The 12,533-nt window shown below is 40.4% G+C and overlaps 1 protein-coding gene across 1 annotated transcript in view; it reads left to right on the forward strand.

The window, feature by feature from the left end:
- The window catches only part of brinp1 (bone morphogenetic protein/retinoic acid inducible neural-specific 1), a 110,361-nt gene that overhangs the window by 83,716 nt on the left and 14,112 nt on the right, over window positions 1-12,533 (forward strand). Inside the window, exons 6-7 of the mRNA XM_071466269.1 lie at window positions 5,872-6,108; window positions 10,299-10,521. Of these exons, the coding sequence (XP_071322370.1) occupies window positions 5,872-6,108; window positions 10,299-10,521 (460 nt within the window). The remainder of the gene's footprint in view (window positions 1-5,871; window positions 6,109-10,298; window positions 10,522-12,533) is intronic.

Raw genomic sequence — 12,533 nt, forward strand, 5'->3', positions numbered from 1 at the left:
TACACACACTTTGTGTTAACACAGTACTTCAGTCATTGCTAAATCAATGTGCATGCATCATTTGGCTGTTATGATGTATGCACAAGCGTCACGTCATAATTAAAAAGTCGTAATAACCTATAAAACTTTAGTGTACCATAAGCCCAATATTAAAAATGTGGAATCAATTTAGCACTAAATATGTCATTTGCAGCAGACTCCACCGGTAATACATTTGCATTTATGTATTTATGTCTTGAGAGGCAGTTAACATCATGACGTGTTTATGGTGCCAGTAAGATGATATACATTTTCTTACATTTGAAAATTTGAGTGACATGTTACCACAGAAACCTACGGTGGCCCTGAAAGCTCAATGCACTGCAACCTCAGAAACCTTCTTCATCAGTTTCACGAGACACGCGCTGCAAATACACACAGCACAACCAAACGCACGAAAGCGCTGCAAGTAGCACAGATGACAACGGACGTGTTCCCAGGGGACACAAAAAACTGATGAACCCAGCTTGGACGCAGTTGTTGTTTAATGCCTTGTGACCTCTGCAACAATATCTGAACTATGCGCGTGTTTCTGGATTTAGCTGTGCTGTGAATATTTTTATCACGCCTGTCTATTTGCTCGTGTTATGTGTTTTCTAGAGCTGCAGTGTTGAGTTCTCAGGGCCACCGTCTGTAGCTAAATCGACAAACCACAAGATCTAGCTTGCCTAATGTTTGGCTTTCAATTTGAGATTACTGCACAACAGTTTGTTTGTGAATCAGCAAATTGTTCGTTTTCAACAAAGTGCAAAGCAAATATGTGCTGTTCAATACAAACAAAATAACATTATTTGTGTATTTTGGGATGTTTGATGTAATTTCTGTGATAAATCTGGGCTTTTGATCTGAGACGTGTACACAGCACATCTTGACACTTTGAGGGCAGTTGTGTCTTTTCTCACTGAAATGGAAATGTCAGAGCTTGTCATACGTCTCTCCTCCCCTCTCCGGGGTTCTTGTAAAACATGTGATTTCTGCAAGAGCCCGCAAAGGGTGTGTATGTGCGCGTGTGCATGAGCGAATGTGTTTGTGTGTGTGTGTGTGTGTGTGTGTGTGTGTGTGTTTTTGTGCACGCAAATGAATGTGTAACAGTGGTACAATATCTCACCAGCCGAGGCCCTAGTGCTACCGCTGTGCAGGGACACATGGCAACACATGACGAAACAGCTTGAGCAGTGCAACCGAGGACCACGAGCAGCCAACAGCAACCACATCTCTAATTACATGCTGAAGCCATATTCTGTAACACAGTTAATATCCATTGTGCTTTGAGAGTATCTTGCAAATTTCAAAACAAAATTACTACATTCAACTTTCACAGACTAACACGTTGAAGGCGTCATTCCAGAAATAAAATACAAAATTGCTGTTGTCCTGCTGAGTTCTTGCACACAGGGGAGTAAGGAGAAAGGTAATCACTAACTTAGTTTTACTCTGACTCAACTTGAGTGCCTGTGTCCAGTGTGCAAAACAACTGGCAATAACTCAGCACCATGGAGAGCTCATCTACCTCACCAGACTGCCTGCCCTCCTCAATCCAGCAACTGCTTCAGCGTGCAATTTCTGCAATTCCCTTTCTTTTTTCAGGAGGCAGGAGCAGCCAGCCCTGAATGCCAATACCATTTTTATATATAATTCATGCTTTTACCATGATTACTGCACCTGCATCCTTGTTGCTTTTTGTGTTAACAATAAGTGGGTATCTTCAAAGCTATATAGCGATATTGTGTGAAACACATTGTGTTCTGCATGTCTTTCTGTTGCACACAGATACAGTGTGGTGTATCACAAATGAATATGCAAGCACTTGTGTTTTAATATGTTCTAGGAAATGGGATTTTCCATTTCCCTGTTGTTTTGCTGTTCCGAATTTATGCATGCCTAAATACCATTAAAATAAAGTAAAAAAAAATTTAAAAACTCAATAGAGAACTCAAGGAAGAAAAACGCTGCACTTAAAGCATAGAAGGATATTTGAGATAAAAAAAAAAAACACTGATTAAATACTTCCAATAATAATTGTCCTACACACAAATGCTTAAATAAGCCTGTAATACAACATTTTGAGTCCACAGTCCACAGTTGACAACACAAGCTGCTGCCGCCTAGAGTGCTTAGAACACTTATGATAATCTACAATAATCTACTCAGCACAGACACAGCAACACATTATCCATTTGAATGCTAAGTACACCTCATTCAGAACTTTAAAAAATGCTAACATATTCTGAGAGCTGAGAATAGTTCCAGTGGAACATGTTATTCTCTGTCAGGCCTAACACACACACTGGCAGAGACCTAAAGCGATTTATGCAAAAGAAATGAAAAGTGGATAAATAGCTACTTTAGCTGCACCTTTAACTCATAGTTGTGGAGAAGGAGCACTCATGTGAAATGGGCCAACACAGCAAATCTTAAAAACTATATGCCCCTGCTGTATTAAGTATCCAGGGATCAGCAGGGCACACTGGGCCGGCATGGAGTGAGGAGAAACAGGCAGTCTTCCAGTTCAGAGATCTTTGGTTCTGTATCATGGCTGCAACGATAACCTCCAATGGTAATTTAGTGCCCCTATTGAAGTAATGCACTTTATTGCACCGGTGGATTAAGTAATGATTATTTTGCGAAATTGTGGCCACACAATGGTCAATTAATCTTTAATGAAACTGTAACTTATGAGGCGGAGCGTGGCATTGCAATAAGCGGGCAAATGCTTGCCAAGGCAGTTACAAGCCTCAGTTGCGGCCTACACTCTCCATCTATCACCATGTAAAAATAGAGCACTCTAGAAAGACACCTAATGAAAAGGCAAAGTCACAGTCGCAGAGTCTCCGTTTTCTGCATTCATGGAATGTTTGAGGGCCTATATTCTCCAGCGTACGTGAAGAAAATATATCAGCCTCTGATGTATGCAATGAGATTAACTGCCATTTTGAGGTGCTATTTATTTAGAGCAAGCCAGGCATAGGGGTTGCAGGGAATTATGTGCACTGACAGAGCATGAAGTTGGAGGTTATCAAATGGCTGCATGGGAATTCCAATATGCACCTTTCATTTCATCAGCAGCTTTAATGATAGTAAGTGTGACTCCCTCCTCCAATATCTAGTGTTTTCCCCAACAAATACCTGCCTGAGAGCCATATAAACTGTGGCTTTATAGTCCAATCATTCTCAGTGTTTTCACATGTTACTGCGCTAACACGGCAAAGCTGGGAAAGTCACAAAGATAAATGTTTTTACTCTTGATTAGGTTCTCATTTCATTTTTGGCCTGGGGGCTCCAATTCTCTTACTCATTCCCCACTGCACTAACAAATGTTGATGGATTTACTTTTATTGCATGACATCATTTCTATACTGGAGTGGGTGGACAAGACATCAAATTTCCAGTAGTTGCATACGTGCTCAGTGGGAGAATGTAGAGGAGAGCAGAAGAGGTGAAGAAACAGGAATGAGGGGAGTGATTGATGGAGTGAATGGGAGCCAAAGGATGATGGGGATGGGGTGGGGGTGCGGGGGGTGGGGTGGGGGGGGGGGGGGGGTGGGGGGGGGGGGGGGGGTGGGGGGGGGGGGGGGGGGGAGGGCGAGTCAAGGGGCATGCGCATGAGTGTGGCAGGAGTAGGAGTGAGCGTAATAAAGTAAGACAGACGAGATGTGTACAGAAAACAGAGACAGTAAGGGAGGTGTGGAAAGAGAAGGAGATGGGCACATTGTGAGAAGAAGAGAATGGAAACAAGAGATTGCAGGACTGATAATTCTGACCAGTGTGTCAGAATATCAAATGGTTCATTCTGCACCAGCACATTGAAATGTGTGTGCGTTGACGGTAGGGTTGGGGGGTATGAGGTATGGTTAGACAGACGAGTGAAAGAGGGAGGGCTGAGGCACTCGGTGTTATTGTGCACCCGGCCGCTGGCACCAGCACTGTCAGTGAGCAGCGTTGATCCGTGAACTTGCCATCTGGATTCTCCCACAAATCACATTAAAGTTTCAAGCCCGGGAATACATCAAGCTAAATGAATATTGGATCCAGGGGCCGCAGACAGGCCTGATGGAGAAAAAGCCCCGTGCAACCCAACTCTTTTGTGGTCAGACATGATCCATCCATTCCCTTTACTCCCTCCCTCCTTCTGTTCCCTTCATCACCGATGGGCAGTGGTTCTGATGAGGTGCCGAGGAGAAGGGAACTGACTGATATTCAAATAGAGGTAGCTATTACAAGCAAAGGTGTTTTTAGTATAAAGAGCAGGGGAGTATTTGCACAGTTGAAAGTGCAAATGCAGAGGTAAAAATTTTCCTTTGTGCTAGAAAAGATACGACTGCTTAAAGATATGACTATTGAATATAACTGACAAACATTGCTGCATTAATTGCACACAATGTGTCTTACTCCTCTTCAAAGGCTGTCGCCATGACAATGGTTGTTGTCTTCAGAGCCAAATCTTTGCACATACTCTATTAAAAACCTTCATTTGCCTTTAAAATACCCACAGTTATCCTTTTAGCCAGTGTTGTGAGGGAACATTAATTGCCACATGCATATTAAGAGATTCCATTTGACTCCATGACAACACCCTGAAAATGATTCATGTGTATAGTATGAAATTATATGCTTACTTTCCCTTTCATTTCTGCAACATTATGTTGATTTTGCGTAAATGGATTCCTATTTTCACCTTTGGGTGAGAACAATACGTGAGTGGAGAAAATAATGCAATCATTCATCATTCAATAACATGTTAAGTTCTGGTTCCTGGTTGCATATTTTCTGCTGAAGCACTGTTTGTGCTCAAGTAAACCTATTAAGAAAATATTGCATCGCCGAGGTTGCTGTTTCATACAACAAGGAAAAAATCTATTTAGTTCTTTTCCGATCCAGTGGCTTGTAGAGCTAGGGATTTATTTTCCCAGGGACTGGACTGAAGAGAAAGCCTTTACTGTTAGCTCTCCAAGCTTCAATTCTATGAGATCCCCAGGGTGAGATATGGGTTGGCTCAGGGTCTAAAAATTATTAATACCTTGTCGGTGTTAAGAGTGAAGAGCTACTCTGAGCTTCCGCCTCAAATTGGCCTCTAGATTACAAATCCAGCAACTGCCATTACTGTATAATTAGCAGAATGCTGCAAGTATGAAGCAAATACAAATGGTAACACAGTAAAACACATGCATGCAAAGAAAAAAAAAAAGATTTGCTAAATAAACCAGCAACAGCACAAGAGAGCAGGCATCAATCACTGTTATATTTTGTCACATCATGAGTGACCCGCCACAGAGCAGACAGCTCGAGTTGAACACAGGCGAGCTTTGAAGCACATCTTTTAGAAAATAAATATGTGCTTATAACACAAAGCAATCTTGGAAGGGCTGTCAGCCATTTCACAGCCACTGTTCTCATTCTGGTAATTTCTTCTCGCACACAGTGGACAACACTTTTGGACCCCATTCTACATGTTTATTGTATCTGTAAAGGGATACTGTTTATGTTGTGTTCTTACTCTGAACACAAGGATACAGCACATTTAATTGCACAATGAATGGCAATGATTCATTTCACTGAGTGTTTTTTGGTATTGTGCACATTTTGCAGATAAATTCTCATCAGATCTTGTTTTGAGCTTTTGTGAAAGAAAGATGTTGTGTAAACAGCATGACGGCTACACTTTTCAGATTTCTTTTGTGTCCAATTCCTCCATCGATTTCCAATGTGAAGAAAACTGAACAAGCACTGGAATGCATTTTTTCCCCCCTTAAATTATTCTCCATATCAAATTCTATAAAGATTTTTTTTAATGCATTATGCTTGACTATAACCTCCCATTTGTCTTTGTTTCAGGTCTTCAGGTCATTTTCCCAGAATACCTGCAGGAGAAATTTGTCCAGTCAGCTCTAAGCTACATTATGTGTAATGGAGAGGGAGAGTACATGTGCCGTAACAACCAATGCATCTGTCAGTGCGCCGAAGAGTATCCCCAGTGCAACTGTCCCATCACTGACATCCAGATCATGGAGAACACCCTGCTGGGGATGTCGGAGTCATGGGCTGCCTCTTATAAAGACTTTGAGAACTCTGGTAAGATGGAAATCCCTCTAATTTTTATTTAATTATGTAAATAATATGTGAGGAGTAAATTTTTTTTTTAAATCCTTAAAAATCATGTTTTATACTTTGGCATCTCAGATCTTTTTTGTTCACTAACAAATCTACATAATAGAAACTACAGCTTCGCTGCAAAAAGTGACCTTTTAGTGAACTTATTCCAACACTAAGGACAAGGGCTTTCACTGCCTGTCTTGTTCCAGTGGGAAACATTGATTTCATTTAACCATCCCTCTGAGTGTTTTGTAGTGGAACTAGATCAGAAAACACCCATCTTTTGAATGCATTGGCAAATAATCAATTTTGTTATTAACATATAGGCATTTGTTGTAGATACAATGTGGATAAGACAAGTTTCACATCTCAGATGCTTGAATGTCATGGCAAGTAATAGTCTCCTCTATGCAGAATTCTCAGTTTTCATCCAATGCAAATGCAAACACAACAGGAGACAGTAGAATATTGGACACAGTGAAGACAAGCGCACAACTGTGCCCAGCTGGTACATGGCAAGGCACCTTGCTCTATGTATTATTGATGTGATATACAAGTCTCCCAATAAAGCCTGCCAGCAACAGATAAATATATTTATGGCCCATAGAAGAAAGTTAATGTGAGTCATGGAGGTCACTGAGTGCAGCACATCTGTGAAGGGGGTACTTGAAAATGAAGTGCACCTAAAGAGGCCAAAAAAAAAAAAAGATTTATTTACATATTACTGGTCCAAAATGCAATTCACGCACTCACCAAAAGAAGGAATAGAGGAATCGATGGCTTTCTCACTATCAGAGAGTCTGTGTTTAACCAAACCTTTAATGGTTTGTCTGTGATTTAAAGAAAGGACAACAGAGTTTCCATGATTTCTATTCTTGATAGCAGATTTAGAAAAAACTTAAAATATAATATATTGTATTCCATAATTCACTGTATGTGAAACAAACACAAAAACATGTAAAAACTGGGGTAAAAATAAATTTAACACTTACTTACTCACTACATAGAGATGCTGTCAACTTGCCAAAATTTACATTAACAGCTTTTTATGTTGCATGTGTCATGCATGTCTGCCTAGCAACATCTTTAATCAGGAATCACATTTTTTTTCTCACCTCGGCCTACTTAGTATTCCACTGACTCACTATGATTACACCAACAGGGTGTAATATCTAAGAAGCATACAGTATGTTGGCAAAGGAAGCCCTCATATGAAGTTCTCAGACAGGGAAAAAAAAAAGAAATAACTCTGACACCACATCTGATTGGGCAAGTAACCACTATTATTACCAAAGTAAAATGCTAAGAAAATGAGATACATCCTGTCAAGACACTTTTCTCCTGCTCATGGTAATTATGTTCAGAACCTCCCCTACAAAGACTCCCTGTTTCCTCCTGGGAGAAACTTTTGGCCCAGTTTGTTGCCTTTTAAAAGGAAGGAAAAGAGGTGGTTTGATTAATCATGACTGATATCACCACCCTCCACTCCCACAGATAATGTGCAAGATTTTCTACATAGTGAGTTATTTTTCACAGTGAAAATCACCACATGTCAGTTAGATGTTCTTTTGACTTCTATCGACTGATTGTCAAATTTTTATCTTTTTTTTTAAAATGTACCGGCAACAAAAGTGCTAGCTAGATTTAGTTTTACATCATTTTCTCTCCCTCATCTGTTTCTTTTTATTTTAATGTAGCATTCTATTTGGCACAATTACAACATAAATCTCTTTGGTGAATAAACAGGGTATGGGGAGAGAGAGAGAGCCAACAAATTGTGATGTAATGGCACAAGGGGTGAAGTGGAGTTACACTGAGAGCTGTAATCTTTAGATTAGGTGTGCTGGGTGGCTTGTGATAACAGTCATTCAAGGGGACTATATGGACTCTTTGGAATCTATGTCAGGGAAGGGATCCTTGAAGGATTCGATGCTTATGTGAAAGGACTTCACAAATATTGACCTGGCATTGGGGAGTGACTTAATGATGGACTTTTCTTTTGATGAGGGGAATCAGATAATTCTGAATATTTGGCACTGAAGACACCCAGTTTTTCTAGGAAATGGGAGAGGGCGGTACCTGACATCTCTGAAAACTGGGTGGAGGAATATGGCAAGTTCAAAACAGGGGAGGAGAAGGAATCTGGCTTCTTTGAAGAAAAGGGGGAAGGGAACTCTTGACATGCCTGGAAGGAGAGTGGAGGAAATTCTGACATTTCTCGGCTGCGGCTGAGAAAGAGCTCTGAGCTCTGTGGTTAATGCTGTTAAACTGTCTTGGATAGGTCTGTAGGAGGGTACTGGGATACTGTACAAGTCTTTACATGTCTTCAATATGGGCATCTGGGTGTGAAGAAGCTTTGCATTCTCTCTGAGAATATTTGCTTTATCAATTCCCCCACAATAAATAGTGTTTCACCCTGGAGTTTTTATACAATAGGCGCATTCGTTTTAAGTTTATAGCTGTGTACAGTACACAGCTAAGTTTAGGACCCAGGGTAGAGGCAGTTGTGTTTGTAGGAGGCTACTTTTGAGCTTGACTGCTGCCATTGCTAAGGAAACATTTTAGCCATTCAATTGTGTGCTGTATTATTTCTAATGATGTGCTTAAATTTATCTTCAGAGATAATAATGAGTAACTCTGAGTCATGACACTTTTAATTAGCACACCAAATAAAAGATTTTTTGTCCTTGTATATTTGCCATTGGAGTTTTAATGCCCATTGTTGCTAAAAAATTGGAGCTAGTGTTGAAAACAAGGGTCAGGGAGCTGGGCTCACAGGTTGAGCAGGGAGGAGAAGAGCAAGAATTATCAGAGGCAGTGAGAGGAACACAAGGACAGTCATCAGCACTGCTGAGAACAAATTTGTTGCTCCTCAACAAGCGTGTGGGAGCACAGACTGAGAAAGTGTTTACTGCTCTCAAGGTCTTATTTCTCTTCAAAAATCCTCACAATAGAAGCAACGCAAAAAAGTAAACCAGAGACTTTCAACAACATAACGGCAACCTTGGATGAAGATGGGTCAGGATTCTTGGTGCTCACATTTGAAAGTATAGAAATATCGACTTTCTTCTCTAGTTTCTTTGAAAATGTGAAGAGTCCCTTCTACATGATCCTTTTGCAATGAACCACAAGTAAAACTTTATCGATTTTCACATTTTACGCATGACAACAGTTTTATGTCCTTATGTTATAAACTGAAAACATTAAGGCACATGAACGCACCTTCCTTTGCAGTGATTTTCTCATCACACATCTCCTCTGTGAGCTCAAACATGAACATGGAAACGTCTAGAGAAGAGTACCAAGATTGTCTTCATTTTACAGCAGTTTATTTAGTTATTAGTCAGATTAAAACAGTAGTTAGCTTGAATATAGAGTAATAACTTTGATGAAAGTTACAATACAAAAAGTACTCAAATGTTTTCCCATATATCAGTTAAGAAAGGTTCATTCAGCTCTGTTAAAGTGACTAAACTGCAGTATTGTTAATTGTAGTATTAAATTAAATAGATATTAAATAGTATAGTACTATAAATAATTAATATAATTACACTGCTTTATATTAGAGTAAACAGTCATTTTAGATGGCGACTTAGACCAAAAGTCTTTTGAGAAATACAAGTTTTGTCACTCAGCAGTGAAACTCCTGCGAACAATCTGCTGCTTGTTTGTAATTCTACCTAGAATATTTAGTGAGATTATTGTTGAACAAAATAATGAGTCTCTTTTTTTTTTTTTTTTTTTTTGTAAAGCAAACCCACTCACTATTTTCATATTTTACCCACGTAGCATTTGGTTACAACAAATCCAAAAGTACACACATGAGATTTCTTACATATGTAACGTAATTTTCTATTTCCCTATATCTCACTTGAACAAATTCAGTGTTTCTTTTAGACTTGGTCAGGAAACTTATCTCTCTGGCCAAAAATTGATATTATTATTATGATGAAGAAATACAATGCTAAAATATTCATATAAAGTGAAATTAATTAATTACATTCTGAAATGGAAGAATGCAATTACCCCCTCTCCCTAACTCAGCAACTAAAATAAATCCAAACTCGTATTAATCTTTCACTTTTTCTGTCACACCACCACATTCACTTCCCACTCCTCGTCTCTCTGTTTTGCAATCCTCCTTCACTCCATCTCTCTTTGCTATCCAGATGAGTTCAAGTCCTTCCTGAAGAGGCTGCCCTCCACTCACTTCCTGCCCATCGGCAGTGTGCATCTCCTGTGGGGCAGCGACTGGGACCTGCAAGCCCGCTACAGGCTCCTCCAGAGTTCCCTGGAGATTCAGCGGCTCAAGATCCAGCGCACCGCCCGCAAGCTCTTTGGCCTCAGCATCCGCTGTCACCACAACCCCAACCACCAGATGCCTAGGGAGAGGTGGGTAGCAATATGACCTCTACATCATGATGGAAAATAGATGTGGATTTACTCAGCAAAACAAACCAAAGAATTTGCTTTTCCAAGTGCTGGAAAAGCAAATGTGAGAATGCATCCCACAGAAGGGTGATATCTTTCAGGATTTTCTCTGAGATGACGCAGGGGTTTTATATTGATTGTTAGTTCTTCAAGCATGCACAGTAAGTATGTCATCCATTATATATTTCAACTTATGGTTCTGTTGTTTCTGTCCATCAAGTCAACTTAGTGCTGAGGCTTGCACATGCCTAAAGCACTCTTGCTCACTCTTGTATTTCATATTGCAGTCTGAAAAGAAAATGTAGCTGTGGGAGTTTTCTTGATAGGTCATTGCACACATCTGTCACCACCTACTGCAGTTGCAGCTTAAGAGCCTTGCTGTGGATGTGCTGTGGTGTCAGCACTGCCTGAAATGCCAGGAATTTCCCCATTCGCTCTAGCAAATATCAGAAAAAACTATGCAAAATATGCTATATGAGTTCCCGGTTGCCACACGAAACACCCCCTAAAACTGTTCCATGTAGGGGATGTCACCATATAAATGGAACCAGAATCCGTAAAATATTCATTTAAGTGGTCTGAAAATTAGCAGTTGCGAACTGTCACTGACAGAAAAGGAGCACACCCACATTTGTGCGTGAGAGTTGGCAAAGGTTTGTTCTGAAGTGTTATCAAAGAGCCGCAGTATGCGCTTCCTCTTCCATGGAGTACACATCAAGGGTGCCTGATGGCACTGGAAATAAGAGCAGCATGTTTATTTGCTTGCTTGTGTGAGACGGCTTTGCATCAGATGGAGGACTTATTTGTTTTCATCACCTCTGTGCGTGTAAGAGTACGATTTGCATGCATGTGTGAGTGGTCTAAAGCTCACACAGGGATTCTGAACTAATTTTTTCTACAACTTTATATACTGTTATGTTTTCATACGAGTATAAATTGTTTTCTAGAATATCATTTTGTTTCATTCCATCCCAAGTCTCATCAACCCCCTATTGTGTATGTTATCTTTAATTGTAATGGAAACTAACAGTCATTTGTTCAATATTTAACCGTATTGTAAAATATACAGTGTTAAAAGGTTGTGTTTTATTACTTATTTGTGTTTGCGTAATGCTTGTCATCAGTCAGTTGTGCTATCATTGCATTAGAGACTCTCCTCACCTCTCCTCTGGGTAGCCTATAACAGCTGATCAAAGGATGAGGGAATTGAAGCAAAGCTGAAGGCCCATAAAGCATCAGCCCAAGTGTTTTCAAGGTGTGTGCCAACCACCTCAGGGAGGCCTTACAGCACATCTTCAACCTGTCAGTGAGACTGCAGAGGCTAGAGTGTGTGCTGATGATGATGTGAAAAACATCTTGCCTGGCCCCGGTGGCCAAGAATGGGCACACCAGGGTTCTAAATGACAGCAGGCCAGATCCCTTGTGAGAGACCATTTGGATTCTCTCCAGTTCATACATCAGGCCCACAATGGGAAGGATGACATTGTCATCCAGCTGCTATTCTGTGCATACTCCCACTTGGAGAGTCACCATGGAAATCATGTTCATTGACTTCTCCAGTGGTTTCAACACCATCCAGGCTCCTTTACTGGGAAAGATCCACTGAGCTTATGTATGTAGAAGCCCCAGTCATCACTTGGATCACAGCTTACCTCACTGGCATACAGCTGTTTTTCTGTTTTTAACACTACACAACTTGGTGTCAGATCAACAAGTGGGAAATTCTGCAGCTCTTAAGGGTCTGTACTTTCTCGCTTGCTTTAACCTTTACATCTTACACTTTAGGGACCATTCAAAAATCATCCTATCTTCAGAGGTTCCCTGAAAACATAGTGATACTGCAGTGTATGTGCCTGGAGTGGGTGGAAGGAAAAAAACAAGCAGGTGATAAATAAAGAAAAACCTTAAAACATGAGTGGAGAAACAGGATGGCAGTGCCCTCATAGGGCCCGAGGGATCAATGAATGGTTAGA

This window comes from Trachinotus anak, unplaced genomic scaffold, assembly GCF_046630095.1.
Source record: "Trachinotus anak isolate AG129_WGS33_773 ecotype Australia unplaced genomic scaffold, CSIRO_AGI_Tana_v1 ptg000028l, whole genome shotgun sequence".
In the NCBI taxonomy this organism is placed as follows: Eukaryota; Metazoa; Chordata; class Actinopteri; order Carangiformes; family Carangidae; genus Trachinotus; species Trachinotus anak.